The sequence below is a fragment of the Bos javanicus genome, chromosome 19 (assembly GCF_032452875.1).
Source record: "Bos javanicus breed banteng chromosome 19, ARS-OSU_banteng_1.0, whole genome shotgun sequence".
Classification (NCBI taxonomy): domain Eukaryota; kingdom Metazoa; phylum Chordata; class Mammalia; order Artiodactyla; family Bovidae; genus Bos; species Bos javanicus.
The window spans coordinates 32,021,670-32,047,093 of NC_083886.1; the positions used below are offsets into that span (position 1 = coordinate 32,021,670).

The 25,424-nt window shown below is 46.6% G+C and overlaps 1 protein-coding gene across 3 annotated transcripts in view; it reads left to right on the forward strand.

The window, feature by feature from the left end:
• DNAH9 (dynein axonemal heavy chain 9) overlaps positions 1 to 25,424 on the forward strand; it is a 285,157-nt gene that overhangs the window by 236,111 nt on the left and 23,622 nt on the right. For all 3 annotated transcript variants that reach the window (XM_061391097.1, XM_061391100.1, XM_061391098.1), the window contains 5 exons: positions 501 to 671; positions 3,564 to 3,686; positions 11,703 to 11,896; positions 12,753 to 12,901; positions 23,675 to 23,802. In XM_061391097.1, the coding sequence (XP_061247081.1) occupies positions 501 to 671; positions 3,564 to 3,686; positions 11,703 to 11,896; positions 12,753 to 12,901; positions 23,675 to 23,802 (765 nt within the window). The remainder of the gene's footprint in view (positions 1 to 500; positions 672 to 3,563; positions 3,687 to 11,702; positions 11,897 to 12,752; positions 12,902 to 23,674; positions 23,803 to 25,424) is intronic.

Genomic DNA, 25,424 nt, shown 5'->3' on the forward strand with positions numbered 1-25,424 from the left:
TGATGTGGAGTTACTAGAAAGAAAAACGAAGAACAGCTGATATTCTGATCATTATTACCAAAAGGAAAAGTAATTAATTAAAAATATTCTGAGTACCTGTTATGTACACAGGTCTCTTTTAGAGAGCAAAGTTGTACCAGATGTTCATTCTACCATCGGGAATTTTATAATCCAAAGGATAGAATCACCCAAACTGGTTACTGTTCATTGTGTTCAGTTTCCAACAAAACTTATTAGATTTAATTTAATTATTTTGGTCACTGGACCTAAACAGTAGGCTCTTCACTGTATGCTTCATAGCTTGGCCCTCTTTGTGACAACATAGTAATTTATATGAGCAACTAAGACTGGAGTTTTCCTGTTGCCACTGGCCCTCCTTGGCAGGTTATGCTGGGAAGATAGTTCTATGATTGGTGAATTATAATACTCACCAGAGGTAGGGCCACTGGTTACATACAGAGAGCTGTGTAAGCTACCAGTGTCCTATCTCCTGCCCCCAGGCCTTCAGCATCGTCTTCCAGAAGGCTGTGGAGAAGGCGGCTCCTGGTGAGAACCTCAAGGAACGGGTGGCCAACCTAATAGACAGCATCACCTTCTCTGTGTGCCAGTACACCACCCGGGGGCTCTTCGAGTGTGATAAGCTGACCTACCTTGCCCAGCTCACCTTTCAGGTAAAACAGGATTGAAGACATTTCCAGAAAACAGGTCAATTTATATGCCCAACCAGCAGATATAAAGAAACTTTTTTCTTTAAAAAATTTTAATATTTATCTATTTATTTAGCTGCTCCAGGTCTTAGTTGTAGCATGTGGGATCTAGTTCCCTAACTAGGGATTGAACCAGAGCCCCCTGCATTGGGAGCTCAGAGTCTTCCCACTGAATACCAAAGAAACTTGCTTTTTTAAACGTCAGTTCCCATAGTTTGTGAAGATTATTGAGCTCTAAGCAGAGGCATCAGACAAGAAAATCCAGCATGGTGCACGCAGGCCGTCCACTCCATTGTCCCACTCATGGCAGACATGCTTAATCAACCATTATACTTTTTCGTGGTGATGCTGGATGAGGAAGATCCTCCTCCACAGGGCCCTCCAGCAGCCACTACCAGTCAATCCAAACTAGCCCTGAGGATGAAACTGGATGGCCATACCAAAGACTGGATACTTCCTGAGAGGCAGTAAGAACTTAAAGTATCCCTCGTTATTTATGTACCTTCAAGGTTGCAGGTAGCACTAGCAGAAAAGAATCCGCCTGCCAATGCAGGAACCATAGGAGACGCTGCTTCAATCCCTAGGTGGGGAAGATCCCCTGGAGGAGGAAATTGGAGAACACTCCAGTATTCTTGACTGGAGAATCCCATGGACAGAGAAGCCTGACAGGTTACGTCCAGGGGGCCGCAAAGAGTCGGGCACAAGTGAAGCAACCTAGCACACAGCACAAGGTTGCAAGTTTAATGTCCAAACCTTCCCCCAGAATAAGAAACTGCAAATGTCCTATAGCTGCAACCTTGGTCTTAGAGAAGTCCTTAAGAACTGGTTCTCAAGGGCTCGGAAGCATCAGGGCTTCGAGGGTTAATAAGAAACCGTTGCATTCTTCTTATTCTCAACATCAAAAAACCATGGAAATTGATTTCCTTGAACCTAACTCTCTAGGGACTTCCTGGGTGGCTCAGTGGTAAAAAGAATCTACCTGCCAATGCAAGAACTTCAAGAGACACAGTTTCGACTCCTGGTTGGGAAGATCCTCTGGAGGAGGAAATGGCAATCCACTCCAGTATGCTTGCCTGGAAAATCCCATGGACAGAAGAGCCTGACAGACTACTGTGCATGGGTTTGCAAAGAGTCCGACATGACTGAGCGAGCATGCATGCATGCACCTAACTCTCTAACCATTTTAGAACTGGGATTTTTCCCGATTATAAATTAGAAGCACAGACCAGACTATCCTGTAGGACTCCACCAGTTCTGAAAGTCAGCTATTCTAAAATCACTTCTGCTCAGACTCCGTTTGCACATTCTGAAGTCTGAATCCACAGAGGAGCATTAGCATGGCTTGTCCCTCTCCCCCTGTGTTTTCCCCTCCCCGGCCGGATAACAGCTTGGCCATGTCAGAGAGAACATGAGCCCCACCCCAACGAATTTTCCTCCTGCCACTCATTTCCCCGAAAGCCCAAGGAGCTTCTGCTTCTGGCTTTCACTCTACTCCCCTCATAAATATTTCAACCTCGTTTTACAAGGGCTGCTTCACCTCATCTGTGATTTCTAGCCCGTTTTTTCCTTCAAGACTTTTCCTCGAACTAATCAAATTATTTTTTTCTCTGTGAGTATTCCCATCTGTAACTTCTCAGCGGAGAACACCATTTGAAGGGGGAAGAACAATCTCCTGAGCGCCTCTCAGCATGAGCTGTTAGTTCTAACCCAGTCAAATGCTTTGCCCTCCCTGCACACACAGCACTAATTCCCTACCAAGCTTCTGCAGTTTCCACTGCCCCCTCCCTGGGAAGCCTGTCTAAATCTCATGCTCAGCTTCTCCAAAACCCAATTCAAAACCACTTACAGAAAGTTCAGTCAAAGGCATCTCCCTACCCTGCTTCCTAGCCACTCCCCTGTTCTGGGTCCCTCTTAGCAGTATTTTTTTTTTTTTTAATTTATTTTTGGCTGCGTCACATCCTAGCTGTGGCATGCAGGATCCTTCGTTACTCTGCATGGGCTCTCCAGCTGTGGCATGTGGGCTTCTGTCTAGTTGTCTGGAAGCATGTGGGATCCTAGTCCCCTGACCAGGGATGGGATGGAACCTGCGCCCCTGCATTGGAAGATGGGTTCTTAACCACTGGACCACCAGGGAAGCCCCCTGTTAGCATCACTCATTCACACATGCACTTCTGTTTTGCATACGTTCATCCGTTACTTTGACCCTCTCCTCAAATCATGTCATTCGTCCGTGTCATCTTCTCTGTGAGATTGCAGGAATGCACTTCATGGCATTTAGGACTGATCCATCAATTTCTTGTTTGCCAAGACATACGTCATTCACTGTGTGTGCTTTAGTCACACTGGTGTTTGGGGTGAAGTCAGATGCACCCAGAGGTGATCAGCACAGATAAAGACTTTCTTCCCCTCCACCGGATTTCAACAACCAAAACAGAGGAGTGAATCTCAGGTTAGAAGTAGCACTAGTTACACTGGCGGCAACTCCGAGGGCCTCCAGGACCCACGACTGCCACCAGATAACAAAACACAGCGCCGGGACTTCCCTGGTGGAAGTTCCACTGACTGGGACTCTGGGCTCCCAATGCAGGGGACGCAGGTTTGATCCCTGCTCAGGGGACTAGACCCTAGAGTAGGAAGTGGCAACCCACTTCGGTACTCTTGCCTGGAAAATCCCATCCACAGAGGAGCCTGGTGGGCTACAGTCCATGAGGGGTGGCAAAGAGTCAGACATGACTGAGCGTCTGAGCCCAGGGAACTAGGTAGGTCCCACATGCTGCAGCTAAAGATCCCATGTGCCACAACCAAGACCCAGTGCAGCCAATAAATGAATAAGAACACTGTCCTTCCACATCACAGATCCTCCTCATGAACCAGGAAGTGCGTGCGGCCGAGCTGGACTTCCTGCTTCGATCTCCAGCACAGACAGGAGTCACCAGTCCAGTGGAGTTCCTCTCCCATCAGGCCTGGGGTGGCATCAAGGTTGGTTCCAGCCCCTCGGGAAAAAAAAATCCACCTTGTCCTCTCCTGGACTGCTGTTCTGATGGTTATCCCTAGGAAACCAGTAGGGCTGTCTTTGAGGGTTTCACCCTGAGCTGTATTGGGGGCTTCCCTGGTGGCTCAGTGGTAAAGAATCTGCCTGTCAATGTAGGAGACATGGGTTCGATCTCTGGGTGGGAAAGATCCCCTAGAGAAGGAAATGGCAACCTACTCCAGTGTTCTTGCTTAGACAATTCCATGGACAGAGGAGCCTGGCAGTCTACGGCCCATGGTATCCCAAGACAGTCAGACATGACTCAGAGACTAAACAACAGCAACGTGAGCTGTGTTAGACGTCGGTGGGTCCCTCTGCTGGCACCCCTCCGGCAGAGCTCCCCCTTCCCGGGCCTGCTACAAGGGCTCTGCTGAGAAGGAGCAGGCGCGTGCTCATGTGTGGGCTCTGCCTCTGGGATGTCGGGGAACAGAAGGAACCCGCAAGTGTCTTTGACTCAGCTGAGCAGCTTTCCTCCTGCCGGTGCTCAAGGCCAGCTCCTCTGTGAGACCCAGGCTGGTATGGAGATGCTGTGTCCATGGAGGGGGCAGATACCAGGGTGCTGCCAGCTGTCCATCTCCACGTGAGTCCTAACAGCCACATTCCAGCCTGGGATTCTAGTGGTTAATAACAGCTCACGTTTACTAAGCACCTTAGAAGCACATTGTTGTTGCCTTTCAGTCACTAAGTCATGTCCGGCTCTTTGCAACCCCATGGACTGTGGCACGCCAGGCCTCCCTGTCCTTCACACTCTCCTGACGTTTGCTCAGACTCATGTCCATTGGGTCGGTGATGCCATCTAACCGTCTCATCCTCTGCTGCCCTCTTCTCCTTTTGCCTTCAATCTTTCCCAGCAGAAATGCTTTCCCTTATGTTATTCTCATGTTTTCCTGAGCAAGAGGTACTGTTTGTGCTCATTTAACATGTAAAGAAACTGAGGTCACTCATTTTATAAGTAGCAAACCCAAGAATTGAGAATCGAATTCTGGTCTGATGGCAAAGCCCATTTTCCCCTTCCATGTTATTCAGCTTAGTTTCATTGGGATTCAGTGAACATTGAAAAGATCACAAGCGATAAGCTCCGTCCAGTAGGGCCCACGCCTGCATTCACACGGGCTGGCACAGTGCCAAGTGGTAAGCGTGTACTGGGTGAACATCAGCCCCAGAGTCCAGACTCTCTCTCCACGTGAGTGGCGGTTGGGTCCCCACCTGGAGAAGCCCCACAGCGGGTGCTGGAGCTGTGCGAGGACCAGCACCTACCAGCACAAAGTGAATCCTATTTATGACCTTCCTGTGTTTTTTGTTTTTGTTTTGTTTTTTGCTTTTAAAGATTTTTTTTTTTGATGTGGGCCATTTTTTTAAAGCCTTTATTGAATTTGTTACAATCTTGCTTCTGTTTTATGTTTTTTGGCCACTAGACATATGGGATCTTAGCTCCCCCAGCAGGGATTGCATCCGCACTCCCAGCATTCAAAGGTGAAGTCTTAAGCCTCGGACGCCCAGGGAAGCCCCTCTGACCTTCCGTTTGCCCCCTCTCCCATGTGTTTCATAGCACAAAGAAGCCTGAGTCTGAAGCGATGTGATTGGCTCTCTCTCTGTTTATATTTTTTTTTTACTAAAAGTGTTTTGAGACAGTGATTCATGTGCAATTATGTGAAATAGATTCTTTGCACCGCATCCCCTCAGCAGTCACATCTGGCTTTTCTGCAGCACGATGTCACACCCAGGAAGCTGACACGGATACAGTCCATTCTATTCTGACTGCTCCTGGTTTTCATGCACGTGTGTGTCTAGTTTTATCACATGTGAAGATTCATGTAATCAGCACCACGGTCAAGATCTAGAAAACTCCTACTGGTGTGTAGGTCGCTTGTTATAGAAACAACTTCCTCCTTCCCCCAACCTAATTCCTGGCAACCACTAATCTGTTCTCCATTTGTATAATTCTGTCATCTCAAGGATGTTATATAAATGGAATTATACAGTATGCAACCTTTGGGGACTGGCTTGATCACTCAGCTCAACTCCCTTGAGATCCATCCAAGTTGATTTACTTTAGAACAAAAGCCCAGCACATAATCATTTATATGCATGCTGTCCTCTTCAAAGGAGTCATCTTTCGAAATGCTGCCGTGGCCCGAAATGTTTTTCTAACTTTTCTCAGAATCTGCAGCTCTTCTTTTAGTCATCTTTAGAGCTATGTCTAAATCAAAAGCCATCAAACATTTCCTGCAGAGGGCCATACAGCAAATATCTAGGCTTTGAGGGTCACACTGTGTCACAACTATTCAACTCTGCCAAAGTCATACACCATAGGTAAGCAAATGGAAGTGGCTGCGTTCCAATAAAACTTTATTTACAAACACAGCTGGTGGGCCAGACTGTCCCTGCAGGCCTCAGTTTTCTTATCCCTGATCTAAATAATAAAGGTGTGATTTGATTTTTATATATTAACTTCATTTGAAATTCTGAATCCAATCTGGCAAGTAAGAAGGGGAAGACTATGTTGGGAAGGAAAACAGGGGAACTCCATTCACAACAGCAACCAAACCACAAAGTCACAAAATGCCTAAGAATAATTATAATGTGTCGAGCATATGTGTGGGAAATCAGCTTTTCTAGGCCACATAAGATATGAATAGACAAAACCTAGAGTAGTGCTGTGAAAAAGAAATAGAAAGCATGCCACGTGTGTCATCTAAATTTTTCTAGTAGCCACATTAAAAATGCAAAAAATAATGTAAAATGAAATCAACAAAAATAAATTTAATAATATATTTCCTTAACCCATACAACCAAAATATTATCCTTTTAATATGTAATTGTTACAAAAATTATGAATGAGATATTTTACATTTTTGAAGTAAGTCTGAATCCCAGTGTATATTTTTTTGCACTTATAATACATCTCAAATTCAGATACTAAATCTTCATCAGAAATACTTGGCTTGAATTTAGATTTTATAAAATTTAGAGTTACAGCAGTTGATTCATATACCCAAGTTATTTCAAATGTACTCAAAAGTTCTCCAAAAGTTCCAGCTTCTAAATTTAAATTTTAAAATAATTAAAATGAACAAAAAGAATGTGTTAAATTTGTAAAAAAAAAAAAAAAAACAAACTAGATCCTATGCAGAAAAAAATCCACTATACCAGAAAAGAATAAATGCATTAAAATTTTTAAAATAAATATATACAATTAAAAGCAAATAAAAACCCTCTTCTTCAGTCATACTGGCCACATTTTGTTTGCTCAGTATTCAAACGTGGCGAGTGGTGTCCTTGTTGGAAGTACAGGTCACGGAGCTCAAAAATAACGGCTCGGAGTCTGACGCCCTTATGGGAAATGAATTCTGGAGAGCAGTTCTGAATACGCTCATTTGCTGAGCTGGGCCAATAATGGAGGTAGACCAGCTGACGCAGGCTCTGAAGTCAGGCGTTCCTGGGTTCAGTTTCAGGTTTGAGCTTGTGACCTCTGACAGGTTATCTTTGTTTTCTTATCTGTTATGTGACACACATAGATGTTCAGTAACTGGAAGCTGATTATCGTTATTGTATTTGTTTCTTAGAACATCCATAACAAAGTGCCATAAGCTGGGTGGCTTAAAAACACAGACGTTTATTCCCCCAGAGTTCTGGAGGTTAGGCATCTGAAATTAAGGCGTTGACAGGTCCTGCTCCCTCCAAAGGCTCAAGGAGAGCATCCTTCTTTGCCTCTTCCAGCTTCTGGGAGCCCCAGGCATTCCTTGGTTTGTGGCAGGACGGTTCCAGTCTCTGCCTCCATCTCTACGGTCCTTACATGGCCATCTTCCCTCTGTGTCTTTGCATCTCTTCTCTTCTCATAAGAATGTCAGTCATATTGGCCACCCTCCTGACCTCATCTTTACTGGATGAGGTCACATTCACAAATCTGAGAGATTAGGTTTTCAACCTATCTTTTTAGGGGACACAATTCACCTTATTGCAATTATGATTATTAATTACCCAGCTCTCAGGTATATATGGGCTTCCCTGGTGGCTCAGTGGTAAAGAACCTACCGCCAATGCAGGATACGTGGGTTGGAAAGATCCCCTAGAGAAGGAAATGTCAACTCACTCCAGTATTCTTGCCTGGGAAATGCCATGGACAGAGGAGCCTGGCAGGCTACAATCCCCGGGACCACAAGAGTCAGACATGGCTTAGTGACTAAACAACAGCAAGGTGTGTATATGCTGTGGTTGACATGGGTTGTGCCCAATAGAATTGTCCATCGAAGGAAAACCTTTGAGGACCTGTGAGTTGCCCAGCTGAGTCCAGTCCAGTTGCCTTTTCCTTTGTAATCCCACAAAGCCTTCTGCAGCACAAGCCACAAAGAATAACTGATTCGAGAGCACTCCACACTGTGTTCATTGTACATCCCTCCCCTCAAAAGCCTCTGCAATTTACTCCCATTCCTCTTTTGTCTGGTCTGCTTTGCTTTTCTTCACTTTGCTTTTCAGTTTTGTTTTGCGAGCTAAGCTCATCTGGCTGTTCAAAGGCTTCTGCAAATGAGTGAAGCTTTCTCTCTTTCTCTCTCTCTCCAAGTTTTGTTACGGGAGCCACCGCGTCCAGTCCCTTCCAGATCCAGCCCAGTGCAGGATGCGGGCTGGTGACGCACAATGCCCTGTGCAGCCTCTGACAGATGCTCTTTTGAAGTGTTCAGTTGGATTTTAGCCCAAAGAAACAAAAGAAGTAGAATTGAATAGGACATGATTAAACAAATAATTTTTAAGCGTCCTATCTGATGAGGAAGATGCATTTCCTTGATTCCCCAGAAGGCCTAATAAACAGGTGATGAATGAAATCTGTGATCAAATACTGCTTTTATCAGTAACTTCTGTAAGGAGTTTCAAGGTCTCATCCAAAGCTGAACTTCCAGGTAACAGATGATAATGTTATCATCTCCATCAGAAGACCTCATTCGCGCCACCCAGCTTTGTAAGCCTCTGAAAAGGCCCCTCCTTTCCAGATGCCAATTTAGCACAGTTGTACTTTGGTACCCAGTCCAACGTAATTAGGTTAATTAGTCATTTCCATTTAGCTTATTAGAAGGCTAGAAATCCCTTTCCCTCATTTGGAAGATTAAACATTGCAATTGTGTTCAACCCAGAGCTTCAGGAAAGCGTGTTTCAGACCCAGCCACGCCAGCTGGGAGCCCTGATCACCCTGTAATGTCCTCAGTTTTGTGGTGACTCCAGAGGAGGGTAATGGGCCTGCAGGAGGGTTAATGGGGACACAAGCTGGGAAGAGGGGGGAAAGTGGCCGCCTGAAGGAGGACGGAAGTTTGGTCCTCGGCACAGACAGAGCTAAGCACCACATCTGCAGCTTTGCTCAGCCTGCCAAGGGCCCTCCCAACAGCCGCCCAGATGTCCAACTTTTTTAATGCAGCGCTTCCTAAGTGCCAGGCAGCCTGCAAAGCCTGAGGCTACAGAGATGGCTCAGAATGTTCTTGCCCAACAGGGAACTCTCAGTCTTGTGGGAGTCACAGACAAGCAGACCAGCAACTGCAATCTGATAACATAGGAGCCCCCAAAAAGCACAAAGAGGGTCTTTACAGTCTTCTGAGCACCCATAGGTACATTAGAGCATGAGCTAGGCAGACGATGATTACATGGCCTCATTTTCCAAATGAGAAAATCAAAGCCCACAAAGGTTTAAGAACAGGCTCTGAGTCAAAAGAGGCTCGTAAGAAGTGGCACTGGGACCAGAGCTCTCGTCTTCTGGTGCCTCGACCACCATCATACACTCCACTCCCTGCTCCCCCGTCCATCCCCCACACTACCCCCTCCCCCACTATCCCCCAAACCGCCCCTCCTCTACCACGCACCATGCTCCTCCTCCCCCTCCACTCCCCACGCCCCCTCTCCCCTGCCACCCCACTCCAGTCCAGGTCATGTCTCAGCACCACAGGTGCGCCCCCTGCTCTGAGTGATCAGAGTGAAGTTGGGAAGCCACAGAGCCCAGGTGATAGGGCACTTTAGACAGGACACATGTTCGTCCACTCAGGAGAAGAGCCTGGGCAAGCCCAGCTCGAGTGTATGTGTCCTTCTCCAGCCTGACCTTCCCCTTGTCGCCTGTCACCCCTCCACTGCAGTCACGTGGCCTCTGCCATACCCTCCCTGCTTCAGACATGGGCTCCGTGGATCCTTCCCCATGAAATGCTCTTCCCTTCTCTCCACCTCTCTCTTTGCCCAACAGAATTCTACATCCCTACTAAGCCCTCCCTCATCTCTGTTTAGCTTAGGATTGTAAGCACCTTGAAGGTACGTGATTAATCGCCTTTGTATTCCCAAGTACTTGGCATGTAGCAGACATCTCATAAATACCAAAGAATGGATGAAAGACTTCACATAATGAGAATGAGTGGGTTCCTTAAAGTTCACAGCACTGTGGTAGGTGCCCTGGACCCAGTGTAGCTTTTCATCTCATTGGAGAGATGGAACCCACAGGCAGAGTTGAGTGATGTGCAAAGGTTGCAGGTAGGCGACTGAGTCAGTGAGGTTCACCTGGGCACTCTGAAGAAACAGGATGGAGCCCCACCCAAAATGCAGCTCCCATGTCCAGACTGACGATGCCTCGTGCATACCCAGAAGGCATGAAAGACTTTGTTGCTCATATAATGAGACTTTCTGGGCAGAGTAGGGGAGTTCCTAAGTAGCGTGAAAATGGCTTGGGAGAAGCAAGAAAGGTGGTGTCTTGGGCTTTTTGTGGTTGTTGGGAGTGGGGCAAAGGCTTGCATGATACAACTTCCCTTTACACAAAGGAAGGAGCACCCAGACTACCTACCAGGTTGCCTGGTGGAACAGAGAGGAAGAGGGAGAGATAAGGCTTAAAAGTGACCAGCAGTCACACATCCGTAAAATGAGTCAGTCTTTATAAAATGTATCGACTCTGTGAGTAGTCCTGAGTGGTCCACAAAGGGGAGTGGAGGGCTGTGTGTTCCAGGTTAGAGAAGGTGGGTGTGAGTGGCTGACTTGGGACTGGACTTGAGCAATTTGTTAGCAATTGGTAAAGGCTTCCCTAGTGGCTCAGACAGTACAGAATCTGCCTGCAAAGCAGGAGACCCAGGTTCAATCCCTGGGTCAGGAAGATCCCCTGGAGAAGGGAATGGCAACCCACTCCAGTATTCTTGCCTGTAACCCACCAGGCTCCTCTGTCCATGGGGTCTCAAAGAGTCAGACATGACTGAGTGACCAACACTTTTTAACAACTTGTAGAACCTTGATAAATAATTATGCCCAACACAAGAAAGGAAAGGAGTAGAATTTGTGGAGGAGAGGACTGCTCCCGTGATGCAAGAAGTGTGAACCAGACATCAATCTGGGAGAGCGCCTGGCACATTTCCAGGGTTAAGTCAAATGTGGGTGGACAGAGGGGGAAGGACGTGGGCTGGGTGGTTAACTGGATGGATTGGAGGGAAGCCCTAAAGGAAGAGATTTGATTCATGTATTTGGACTTAACCCTTATGAAAGCAAGAGACACGTGGAAATTTTAGAGTTGGCATTAACACAAAGTTAATGATCCTAGATCCTAGAGACATCTTGAGGGATGGAATTGACAGGTGTTGCTGGCAGCATGAGAATGGGATTGAAAGGGAGGTGTCAGAGACTTCAGTACCAGAGCTGTGATCAGAAAACTCACAGCAGCCTCTTGTCCCTCTTCCCGTGCGGTACCCCCTGGGAGGTGCTCTCAGTCCCACTGCTGATTACTTCCCAAATGCTTTGTTTGCTAAACCTTACACATCCCTGGGGCTTTTGATGGAGGTGAGTTGATCAAAATCCTTCCTCTCCCTTGTGCTGGGGGGAAGATTCGAGACTCCAGAAAAGGAGGAGAGATGAGACAGAATTGTGTCTATAAGACCATCCTGCTCCCCTACCCCCAGCGACGGTGCAAATGCCAGCTTTCAGGAGAAACTGCATCCAGAGCCAGGTTCCCTGACCTTTTCCAGGCACTTTCATCAATGGAAGAATTCTGTAATCTGGATCGGGACATTGAGGGATCCACCAAAAGCTGGAAGAAGTTCGTGGAATCAGAATGTCCTGAGAAGGAAAAATTGCCCCAGGAGTGGAAGCACAAGACAGCCCTGCAGCGCCTCTGCATGATAAGAGTCCTGCGGCCGGACCGGATGACCTATGCCCTGCGGTAGGGATGGGTGGCCACAGGGAGGCCAGGGGTGGTGAGGAGGCCAGGGGTGGTGAGTAGGCCAGGGGCAGCAGGGAAGGCAGGGCGAGTGTGGCCAGGCCAGCAGGGCTGAGCCCAAAGCCACGAGTTTATCATGACAGAAGCCTTTGTGCCAACGTCCGGAATCCCACAAGGCCCATTGCTCTGTGTTCTTAAACACATGTATTGTCAACACATGTATTGTCAACAACATGTATTGACCATATATTGCAGTATTGCCTTAAAATCTAAATGACCCGTTTGGGAAGAGGTGCTCATTGACATCTCAGTGGTAAAGAATCTTCCTGCTAGTGCAGGAGATGCGACTTCGATCCCTGAGTTGAGAAGATGCCCTGGTGGAAAGGAATGGCAACGCACTCCAGTATTCTTGCCTGAAAAAAAATCCCATGGAGAGAGAAGCCTGGCGTGCTACAGGGCTGCAAAGAGTCGGACACAACTGAGCAACTAAACATACACACACAGGCGTGGAAGAGCTCAGGGATCTAACGTGTGCAGGGTTTAGCTGCTTTCTGAAGACGCTGCTCCTGGCAGTCTTCTGATGGGCGGTGGTGATGTAACAGGACCTCTAGGTTCCACAGAGGAGTCAGCGGTGGCCTGGATGGATGGGGATCCAGAAGGAGCCCTGATCTAGGTGAGCGGGTGCACAGCTAGCAACGTGGGTTGTGAGTGTCGACTTAGTGAGCAGTGTTGGTGTTGCTCCCAGCTCCAAGCCGTGACCCTGAGTGCATCTTTCCACTTCCACAGACCTCTGTTGCTCATATGTTATCATTCTGTGACCGATGTATACCCATAGACCTTTTTTTTTGTCCCCTGGCAGAGATTTTATTGAGGAGAAGTTAGGAAGCAAGTATGTGGTGGGAAGAGCACTGGACTTTGCAGCCTCTTTTGAAGAATCAGGACCAGCCACTCCCATGTTCTTCATCCTGTCTCCAGGGGTGGACCCACTGAAGGATGTGGAAGGTCAAGGTATGAAAACCGCACCATGGAGCCAAGGTTGCACCGGCCCCATGCACTGTTGCTCTGCCTCTGTCAGCTTCCGTTTTCCTGATTCAAGGCTCATTTTGCAATGCTTGATATTTGCTAAGCATACAGAGATCTGGGTCATTACTGAACCGACCCCAGGGGGTCACCACCAACTGGAGGACTGTTCTGGGGTATAAGGTAGCAGATTCATGAGGAGACTTTGTCTCACCACCCTCCCTGCCAGCCATTCCCCTGCTTGTAGTTGGAGCAGTGATTCTGAAATACAGGTACAATCCTTTCACAGCTCCTATTGCGTTCACGATAAAGTCCAAACTCCTTAACTTGACTTATAGGGAGCTTCACGCTCCAGTCTCTCCCTGTCTCTCCAGCCTAGTTTCCATTAATCGTTTCCTGTTTCTTCTGTAGCAAATGATCACAAACTTAGAGGCTTAAGGTAACACTATTATTTTACAGTTCTGGAGGTCAGGAATCATAAATGGGGCTTACTGTCTACCTCATTCCCTCATAAGGACACCTACAATCAGGCCCACTCAGACAACCCAGGGTCATCTCCCCATCTGGAGGTCCTTAATCACATCTGTAGAGTCTCTTTCGCTGTAAAGTCACATCTATTCACCAGTTCCGGGACTTAGGACATGGACATCTTTGGGAGCTCCTTATTCTGCCTGTATTTCCCTACTGCCCTCTTTCTCACTCAACACAGAAGCCATTCCATTCTCCTGAATAGTCTGTTTCTCCTCTGGCCTCCCTTCACCAGGCTACCTTTTACTCACCCTTTAAATACCCATTTCATTGTCACCACCTCCAGGAAGCCCTACTGGACTTCCAGGGTGCTTGGTATCCCACCCCCCATGTACTCTTAGAACACCCTTCTATCTGTATGTCACACTGTAATCGTCCAATGACTATGATGTCTTTATGTGAGAATGAGAGCTCCCTGGGGATAAATGTCCTTTTCAGCATAGTATTCAAGCTCCTAGTTCTTCTCATATGATAGGTGCTCAGTAAGTAAATGAAAGCGTGACAAATAAATGACTAATCAAAACAATTAAACTAACAAAATTGCAGCATGTTGCCGAGTTAAATCAAGACTTGATGGGTTTTTATAGAGTCCAGTCTTTATAGGTAAGAATACAGACCGAGTACTACACCTCCACAAGCAACCTGTTATTCCATATGTAATGAAAGGAATAGGCTTTCCTGGTGGCTCAGTGGTAAAGAATCCACCTACCAATGTAGGAGACATGGATTCAATCCCTGGGTCAGGAAGATTACCTGGAGAAGGAAATGGCAGCCCACTCCAGTATTCTTGCCTGGGAAATCCCATGGACAGAAGAACCTGGAGGGCTGCAGTCCATGGAGTCGCAAGAAGAGTGTGACATGACTTAGGAGACTAAACAACAGCAACAATGAGAGGAACATGTACCATATACCTGGTGTTTGGCTCCAAAGAGCAGATACCTGTTTAAGGGAGAGAATCATCTTATTCACTAACTTAATGAATGTTTTTGTAATCTCCCAGAAGTTCAAGTAACGTATTTTTTAAATACTGATAACAAAGAACTTGGAAAAGCGACAGTTCTCAGTCCAGCCCTCCCCACACCCAGTGTCCTTTCCCAGACCTTGGGCTTTTGCCTGTTTCTGAACTTATTCCTTCTGATAATTTCTTCTCTATTTCCTGTTAGTGATTTACATCACTCCTTCTGAATTTATCAAGTTTCAGTATCTACTTATCCTGTGATATGAAAAATAAGAACTTAGCTCCCATTACTGACAATCAGTTGGCTTCATCCTAATTTTGCTAGCATAGGTCATCAGGAAAAAATCATGGGAAGTAAAATTTCTGAATCTTTGGGTAACTAAAAAGACTTCATTTTGGCCCACATACTCATTTGATGAGTTCTGCTAGGTCCAAAATGATTTTTGACTCAGAATGTGTCCACAATGCTCGATTGTCCTCTAGAACTCAGTTTTATTCCTATGAGACCATATGCTAGTAAGGTGTTATTCTTCCCTTGTTTCTTTTTTTCTAAGTATTTAATTTTTGGCCACATGGCATATGGGATCTTAGTTCCCTGACCAGGGATTGAACGCACGTCTCCTGCATTGGAAGCTTGGTGTCTTAGCCACTGGACCACAAGGAAGTCCCCTGCCCTTGTTTCTTTGTTGGTGACCTGTTTTTATTCCCTGGAAACTCTCAAGTCCTCTCTCTACCTTATGTTGTGACATTTCATGAGCTGAGTGAGGTGCAGGCCTTTTTCACTCACCTGCTCAGCACTCAGCCTGCTGTTTTTTCATGTGGGAGAGCCATACTTCTCTTTCCTCTGGAAATCTTGCTCTGTCATTTTTTTGTAACTGTCACCACGATTCACCAAGTTGCTCGTGTTAGAAACCTGAGAATCGGTCACCCTGGACACCTCCTCCCACCCATCACGCTTGGTCCTACTGATTCTACCTCCTGAATGTGTTTCAGATGGGTTTAATTGTTTCATTGTGCCTCCCTCCTCTGAGTCACCAAACTATCTCCTGGACTATCCCAAGAGCCTATTAACATCCCTCTTCTCCTCCTCCACCTGCATTCTTTTGCCACTCAGCCAAACTCATCTTGCTAAATCTCAGATCGGATTATAATGCACTTCTACTAAAACCTCTCTAGTGGCTCCCCACTGTTCTAAAGGTAAGATCCAATACCACTCACATGGTCTCTGTGACCTGCAAGCCCCAGTCTTTCTGTCCAGCCTTGGATCTTTTGTCGTTGTTTAATTGCTCTGCTGCTGCTGCTGCTAAGTCGCTTCAGTCATGTCCAACTCTGTGTGACCCATAGATGGCAGCCTACCAGGCTTCCCGTCCCTGGGATTCTCCAGGCAAGAACACTGGAGTGAGTTGCCATTTCCTTCTCCAATGCATGAAAGTGAAAAGTGAAAGTGAAGTCGCTCAGTTGTGTCCGACTCTAGCGACCCCATGGACTGCAGCCTACCAGGCTCCTCCGTCCATGGGATTTTCTAGGCAAGAGTACTGGAGTGGGGTGCCATTGCCTTCTCCGTTTAATTGCTCAGTCATGTCCAACTCTTCTTTTGACCCATGGACTGTAGCCCACCAGGCATCTCTGTCCATGGGATTTCCCAGGCAAGAATACTGAAGTGGATTGCCATTTCCTTCTCCAGGGCATCTTCCCAACCCATGAATTGAGCCCACATCTCCTGCATTGGCAGGTGGATTCTTTACCACTGAGCCACCAGGGAAGCCCTCAGCCTCAGATCTTAACTTTCCCCAAACGCACACTAATACTCCAGCCACATGGCTCTCTTAGGGCCATCACCTCATGAGCTCTCCCGGCCCAGGGCATTTTCACGATCCATCCCTTTTATCTGAAATACTTCTCCCCGGTTCTTTGGTTCAGTGCCTGCCCGTCCTTCGTGGATCATCTTCTCCTGAACTTCTCCCTGCAAGACTGTCTGGGTCTCCCTTACACCTGTATTTGCTTCAGAGTGTTTAATGCAGCCCTTTTGAATGTGTGTTATGTATTTGTTTGGCTGTGCTGGGCCTTTGCTGCAGCGTGTGGGCCCTGCATTGCTGTGTGCGGGCGTTCTCAAGTGGCAGCGAGCAGGGGCTACTCCCTAGTAGTGGACTGTGGGCTTCTCGCGGCAGTGGCTTCTCTTCTTGCAGAGCACAGGCTCTAGGGTGCACAGGCTTAGTTGCCCTGCATGGAGGCTCTTAGTTCCTGGACGAGGGATCGAACCCAAGTCACCTGCATTGGCAGGTGGATTCTTAACCACTGGACCACCAAGGAAATCCCGAACCAATTCTAATTAAACCTTTCTTTTATCATTTTAACTTACATTTGCCTACCTGCTTTTCACTAAGACCCTGGAGATCAAGGACCACAACATCTTGCTTAGGATTTTATCTGTGTCTTAAAGTCTAAGTAGCACAGAGCGGGGCTCAGTAAATATCAGTCGAATGAATTAGCAAACAAATGAATGCACATAAAAGAACTGTTGTCATTGCTAAGTTGTTCCTGACTTTCAGTTTTTTTTTGATAGAGTTCTGTATTCTTCTGTCCCATGGGGGTTTTATTCCTTTCATATTAACAAATCGAGCCTCCTCATTTTTAGTCAATGTTTTCCTTTCTGGAAGCTTTCATATACCCTGTTTATGAGCAATTTCCTCCTGTTCTTTGCCAAGTGACCTCCAACTATTTCATCATGTAGATTGAAGCTTTCTGTCATTCCAGGCAAGCTGACCCGTCCCTGAACCATATTGGTTATTTGTCTCTGAATATATCATCTCAACCCTGCCCTTGGTTTAATCTTAACGCACATTTCCTTAGCAGAGGCAATATTGCCGCTCATCAGCTAGCAATTACCTACGCACCTGTGCCACTTTCTGGATGGCTTGACTTGTTTTCTCATGCACCCATTTAGAACATACACTCTGGGTTCATCATGCACTCCCCATCTTGGGTCTAATCATTTTGTCTGATGGACTCCTATTCTCAGGTTTGGAATCCACATGACTGACTCAAACACTTTCCCCTGTGTCTGCCAGGCCCCTGCTTATAAAGGAAACTCACCATCTGCAGTTGGGCAGAATCTGTGCATCATACCATCCACTGCTTTACTCTACGTAGCCTCTTAGAAAGCCTGGGATCCTTCCCTGCCTTTGAGTGTGTGATCCATGCTCTTAACTCCTCCATGTCTCTAACCCTTTGTTTCATCGTGGCAGTTATTATTTATTTATTTGGCTGTGGTGGGTCTTCATGGCTTTTCTTTAGTTGTGACAAGCAGGGGCTACTCTCTAGCGGGGCTTCTCATTGCGGGGCTTCTCTTGTTGCAGAATGTCGGCTCTAGGGGGTGTGGGCTTCAGTAGTTGCGGCTCGAAGGCTCTAGAGCACAGCGCTCGTAGTTGTGACACATGGGCTTAGCTGTCCCTGCAGCATGTGAGATCTTTCCAGATCAGGGATTGAACCCGTGTCTCCTGTATTGGCAGGTAGATTCTTTCTTTACCACTGAGCCACCAGGGAAGCCCCATGGCAGTTCTTAACATTGGGCTAGGTTTTAACACCGTGAAAGTCAGATGAGAGATTTTATTTCCCCCATTCTCACTCCAGCCCTTCTCCCAAAATGCATGAACCCACAGGCAAACAAAATTCTCTGTATGATCTTGGGAGTTCTCTAAGCTTCCAAAGCTCATCTGTTGACACTCGATTAAGAATGTGTGCTTTTCTGAGAATCTGAAAAATAAAAGATACATGTATAACTGAATCACTTTGCTGTACACCTGAAACTGACACAACATTGTAAACCAACTATGCTCCAATAGAAAATAAAAATGTTTAATTAAATAAATTAAAAACAAAGAATCTGTGCTTTTCTGACATTTGTGTCTCCTCCAGGATTTTCCATCCTTAATAGAGGAGGAGGAGGAAGAGGAAATTCCATCCACTTTCCTTGGCCCCTGTTTTAACATGAACCTGCCACCACTCACTCACACCGCATTCCTTCTTGCCTTCACAGATCAGTCCTTTAACACTCGTTTACTTTTACCCTCCTGTCTCTGTTTTCTCATCATGTCTCTTCATTCTATCTATTTTGGCCACACCGTGCACAGTGCAAGATCTTGGTTCCCTGAGTAGGGGTAGAACCCAAGCCCCCTGCAGTGGGAGCACGAAGTCTTAACCACTGGACTGCCAGGGAAGTCCCTCCTCTCTCTTCTCATCACCTTCTTCCTGAACGAGCCACACTTGCTTATTGGCACCATTGTTTTTGCTTTTGGTTCATCTAAAAGCAATCACGCATTGTTTCCCATCACCCCTATTACGTTCCCCCTAGGGTTGCTGTGAGGATAAACATGAAATCTCAGGTGTGAAAAGGCTTTGAAACACTAAGACTACATTAGCATCATACGGCACTCTGATGACAATGATGATGTTCCTGTTCTTTGAGGCAGCTCAGTTTGCTTTTCCTTTACACCCTTTCCTCGCGTTCTTTCACAGCACAGCGTCTGCCCGGGCCCTCCCCTTTCCACCCTCACAAGGCATCGTCTCTGGTCCTTCTTTCACTTGACTCGTACATGATGTTGCCTGGTCTCCGTCCTCCTTTGTCCAGTTATCTGGCACTGACACGATGAATCCTGACATCTCCATTTATCTACCACCTTGGTCTTCCACCGCCTCCTCTTTCTCTTTCCAATGTGCTGGTCAGAACAACGGGCTCATTTAGATTTTTGTCAGCCTGCTACTAGGGGTGTTCAAAGAAATGGTTTTCAATTCAGTGTCTTTGCAGCTAGATTATCAACACTTTGATTACAGTCTCTTTTTCGCTGCTCCCGACGCCGTTCTCTTTTTCTTAAGCACCAGTTGAAGTTGGCCAGGTTGGAGCATGTCCAGTCTCTACAGAGCAGCTTCAAGATCAGCAGAGTGTTGTTTCTGTGTGGAAAGGCAGTCCTCTCTCTGTTCTTATACTAGCGGGGCATCTCTTCCATTGGGGGGGCTATGGACGGGAATGGAACAGGGATGTGGGCAGTGTCAGATACAATGGCAGTAATAGAAGGTGTTCTACCAGATGGCAGATCTTGCAGTAGAGAGTGGAGCCAAGTGCTGAGCATAAGAAGTGGGGAGCTCCATTAGAAGTTTATTTATTTATTTTTAAATTCTTAAAAAAAAAAAAGCTTTCTTTTTTTTTACATGTATTTATTTATTTACTTTGCCACACAATGCAACATGCAGGATCTTAATTCCCCAACCAGGGATTGAACCCTCAGCTGCTACAGTGGAAGCGTGGAGTCTTAACCACTGGACTGCCAGGGAAATCCCCCTTCACCACCCTTAGGAAGCTTAAAGGCAGAGGGGAGTGGGCAGTGTAGCAAAGTCTCCTGAGATTGAGAAGTGTCAACTTGCTGTGGCCCCAGTTCACCCGGTGTGTTACTTTTCTCTTGTATTAGTGCTCAGGTTTGTGCAGGATTGCGTGTGTATGTGTTTAGTCTCTCAGTTCAGTTCAGTCCACTAGTCATGTCCAGCTCTTTGTGACCCCATGGACTGTAGCATGCCAGTCTTCCATGCCCATCACCAACTCCCGGAGCTTGCTCAAACTAATGTCCATCGAATCAGTGACACCATCCAACCATCTCATCCTCAGTCATCCCCTTCTCCTCCTGCCTTCAATCTTTCCCAGAATCAGGATCTTTTCTAAGAAATCAGTTCTTCACATCAGGTTGCCAAAATATTGGAGCTTCAGCTTCAGCATCAGTCCTTCCAGGGAGTATACAGGACTGATTTCCTTTAATATTGCCTGGTCTGATCTCCTTGCAGTCCAAGGGACTCTCAGGAGTCTTCTCCAACACCATAGTTCAAAAGCGTCAATTGCTCAGTCGTGTCCAACTCTCTAAAACCTCATGAACTGTAGCCGGCCAGGGTTACGGTTTCACAAAAGTTGGGTGATGCAGATGTAGAATGGACAAGACTTAAGAGTCTTATAAGATCATGGTTCAAATGAAGGGTTATTGGATCCATATTAAAAATAACAGGGAGGTAAAGAAGAAGGTTAGGTTAAACAGAGGAGCCAACACACTGGGTGTTTTATTAATGTGGGATCATATGAGCAGGGAGTAATAAATTGAACAGTCTGGGGCCTCCCTGGTGGTCCACTGGTTAAGGATCTGCCTGCCAGTGCAGGGGACACAGGCTTGATCCCTAGTCTGGGTTTCCACGTGCTGAGGAGCAACTACTGAGCAACCACTAAGCAACTACCCTCGTGCCACAACTACTGAGCCCGCATGCCTAGATCCTGTGCTCTGCAACAAGAAAAGCCACCCCAGTGAGAAGCCAGAACACCACCACAAAGACCCAGCACGGCTAAAAGCAAACAAATAAATAAATATTTTAAAATAATTTTTTTAAAAGATTAAACAATCTGACGAGCAGGACATTATCATTGTGAATAAGTATGAAAGAATAATATATGAGACACAGGATCATTCCTAATGATAAAGTCCTTGGTGCAGCCTCTGAAAGTGGGTAGCAGAAATGGAATGAAGTTCTTTGAAGATGAGGAAACATGGGGCTGGGTGTCGACCGAGTCATCCACAGTGACAGCAAAGTTCACCAAGTTAATGATAAAGCAAGAAAAGATGGAAGATTTTAAACCAAGTTCCAAAGCCTTAATAAAAGTGACTCTCTCTGGGAAGTTGATAGAAGGCATAAAACATACAAGTTAGTAGGTAATATAACCGATGCATGTGCTTTAGAAGAGAAAGGGTTTTTCTACAAGAGTGGAGAAAAAATAGTCTGCAAGTTCTAAGAGAAGGCTAGAAAAATGTTCACCTTCCTCCCAGCCCTGGGGCTGTGCGGAGCGAGGGACAGGGACACAAAAGTTGTCATGTCCTCAAAGAGACTGGCGTTCGAGGAAACACAGCTGCCAGGATGGTCAAGGAGGTTTTCAGTGGGACTTGGCTCGTGGTGCCCCACCATAAGGCGCACTGGAAGGAAGATCAGAAAGGGAAAGATGAGGCAAAGGTGAGGAGTGGGGAGGGGAGGGATGGAAGTCATAGCACACAGTATTCAAAGTAATCTAAACCTAAGCCCTTTTTACCCCTTATCCTTTGTGAATAAAGAAACGAAATAGGCTCTTTGGTGAGCAGAAATGTCACCGAGACTATCTAACAGTCCAGCACCCTTATCCTAGTATTTTCTGTGGAATCCACTGTTTATATTCCCAGCTCTAAAGCTGACATCAAATCCATTGCCAGCTAAGATTTGTAGAGTTTAATAAGGGTGTTTCTTGGGTTCATCTCTGCTGAATCTGTAATAACCATTCCTCAGTACAAAAAGTCATCATATGGCTTTGTCCTATACAGTTTAATAAAACTCCATATTTTTTTTTAGTGCTTTAAAGACGCTTCCAATATTGACAGTGTTCTTTAAAATTTCTTGCAGAAATATCAAATTGCATCTTCAGTTTTAGTTCCCCTGAGACTAAATTTAAGTACAGACTTTTATTCTTTTTTTTTTTTTTAATTTCTCCTCCTCTCTCTCATGTTCCTTACCTTCTGAGAAAAATTGCCCAACAACTCCTTCATGGTATTGCACACTTTTGTGATCCTTTGTCTAAAGAAAACTGTATACTTTCTCTAAACTTTATTGGATTGGTGAATAGCTAGTATTCAGGCAGAATTGGTGTCTTTTAGTAAGGTTATTTCTTTGAAGTCTTTCTCAGGTTTGCAGAGCAACTCTTTTTCATTGATCTTCATGTTTTTAATTGTGATATAATTGACATAGAATATTGTGTAAGCTTCAGATGTACACCATGTTTTGCAACATGATTATCACCGCAGCATTAGCTAACACCTCTGTCACATTACATAATTATTATTTATTTTTCCATTGCTTTTTTTAAAATCAGAGGATAATTGCCTTACAATGCTGTGTTGGTTTCTGCCGTACAGCAGTGAGAATCAGCCATAAGAATACATGTATCTCCTCCCTCCTGAGCCTCCCTCACCTCCCCCATCCCACCCCTCCAGGTCATCATAGCATGGACATATATATACTACCATGTACAAAATAGATAGCTAGTGGGGAGTTGCTGTATAGCAAGGGAGCTCAGCTTGGTGCAGAGCAACTCTTGAGCATTCGCCTTGCGCCAGTGACATGGTTGTGACATGTGTGTTCACGTGGCTGTTCCCTTACACCACTCCTAACACTGAGATGCACAACATTCACACCCACACAGCCAGGCTCTTCCTTGGCGTGCCTCTCTTCACTCTAATTCACGCAAGATGACGACAGTAAATGTTCTATGTGGTGGGAATAACAAGGAGGAGGTTCCTATGGAGTAAAGTACAGGAAGCTAAAACCACCTGAGTCCTGCCCCTTGGGGCCACACCTCCCAGTAGGTGTCCAGGGAAAATACATATTATTATTAATATATATCAGGGGATCAAGCAAGCTAAACCCAGCCATACCCACACACTTGCAACTCTCTGAGCCTTTTCACTCTAGGACAGTGGCCCAATGCCTGGTCTTGGAGTGGAGGCTGCACAAAATGGAGGGGCATATCTGTCCACTCTTGGGGGTGTTAACTGAAAAAAAAATAGTACAATGTGAGAGTTGTGAGTTGAGTTTCATTTGGGGCACAGTGAGGCCTAGAGCCTGGGACACAGCCTCGCAGAGAGCTCTGAGGAGCTGCTCCAAAGAGGTGAGGGAAGGAGGTCGGTGTCTTATATGGTTTTAGTGAAGGCTGTACATGCAGCCGAGCACACGGTTGGCCAAGGCTGGATGCTGGTCACGAGGAGTGATGTCTCCATTAATGATTTCAGTGCTTTTCCAGATATGAGGAGATTCAAGAATTCGGGCTCATAAAATCTCCTGAAAATATCTAACTATGTGAACGTCTGTTCTGCCAGTTTTTCCCAGAGCACAGAGCATACCATTCCTGATCTCCACCCTGAACTCCTTTCAGGGAGTTTGGAAGGTCAGGAGCTACAGTGGCCTTGTAGAAGCAGATGGCAACTGCCAGTATTTAGTTGGCAGGGATTCAGTGAAGAGCGCGGGGAGAGGTTGCTTTGTCTCGACAAGCGTGCTGCTTTTTATTTGGGAACAAAAAGTTGGAAGACGTAGCAACCCCACCCTGGGAAGTAAAAGGGTCTGTGCATGAGGTTGGGGTGTATGGCTCCTGGCCGCTGGCGATGGGGGTGCTGTGTGGGGGTGAACACTCAGTGACATGAGAGGTGCTAATGACCACTCCATGCTCCTTTCAGGCAAGAAACTCGGATATACCTTCAACAACCGGAACTTCCACAACGTGTCTTTGGGGCAAGGACAGGAGGTCGTGGCTGAGGCTGTGCTGGACCTGGCTGCCAAGAAAGGCCACTGGGTTATTTTGCAGGTACGCCCACTCTGAGCTGATGGGGCCCATTCTTGACCCATCCCTGTGTGGACCTCCAGGGCCACCCTTCCTTCCACACCCTCCTCCCCTGACTTCCTAATCTTCTCAGGATGCTGGCTTTCAGCTGGACTTTTCCAGCTGCTGATCTCTTCCCATGCCTTCCACAGAACTCTTTTCTGTTCCGCCTTTCCTGTGGGTCACATGGTCCATGTTCTCCATCACATTCATGACTAGAATGCCACACGTGCAACCAGAACTCAGCCTCTTCATTGAGAGCTCATGTTGGCATCTAGAGTCTGGAACACCTACTGTTGAGGTTCACTAAACACAGGAAGTAAAGGCTGCCCTTCTTCTGTCATGGCCTGTCCTCATTCCTGTTCTTGCAACTTGCATGGATGCTGGGGCTGTGGCAGAGCGAGCGGCGGACCTTCTCTCCTCCCGTAGCACCCTGTAGCCACCTCTGTGAGCGCATCCACGGCTCTGTAGGAACAGTCCACCATATATATGCCTGTGTCCTCCACTGCATTTTTTTAGGGAAAGAGACATCCCCATCTACCTTTGGCACCCAGCACACTACTTCCCTCAGATGCTGGCTCAGATGGTAAAGAATCTGCTTGCAATGCAGGAGACCCAAGTTCAGTCCCTGGGTCGGGAAGATCCCCTGGAGGAGGGCATGGTAACCCACTCCAGTATTCTTGCCTGGAGACTTCCAGGGACATAGGAGCCTGGCGGGCTACAGTCCATGGGGTTGCAAAGAGTCAGACACGACTGAGAGACTAATACTTTCCCTCCTTTCACACTACCGTGAACACAGTAGATACTCAACCAGAGCCTATTGGGTAAAAGAATCAGTGAAGAAAGCAACGGAGGAAAGAATCAAATGGAAAAGCCAGTCCCTCCCCTCCCATCTGACTTTGATTACCCAGAACTTCCTCTCTCCTGATGACTCAGTGAACACTTCATGCTGTTGGGTCCTCATTATCTCACTGTTTGTTTGAGCCTAGCAGCAGAAGGACCTGTTGTTCCCTAGGACTCCTTTTCCAGAAACAGGGGGACCTTAAGGAGGAAAGAGAATGACAGCAGGGTCCCTGCCTCCTCCCACTGGATCAGCTCAGTGATGGGAGAGTGTGACCTCCCCAGTTGTCTCAGGCTCATCTGTCAAAGCGGCCCCGTTCTAGCCACTGGGTTTTCCCTGATGGCTCAGATGGTATAGAATCCATCTTTACCTGCAATGCAGGAGACCCAGGTTTGATCCCTGGGTCAGGAAGACTCACTGGAGGAGGGCATGGCAACCCACTCCAGTATTCTTGCCTGGAGAATCCCCATGGACAGAGAAGCCTGGCAGGCTACAGTCCATGGGGTCACAAAGAGTCGGACACAACTGAGCGACTAACTTTTTCACTTCACTTCACCTTGGGCACTAACACCTTCAGGAACCCAGCCCCCTCCAGAGACAACAAGCCGTACCTATCTGCTACCCTGGACTGTCACATCTTGTCCCGATGTGGTTTCTGAGAGATCTCCAAGATCAAACTCAGAAGCTGGGATTCCTGATGCAACGGCAGAGTTTCTCACTGGGGAGTGGCAGTGCTGCCCGGCTCACGGAGCCCCGGCTCTCTAGT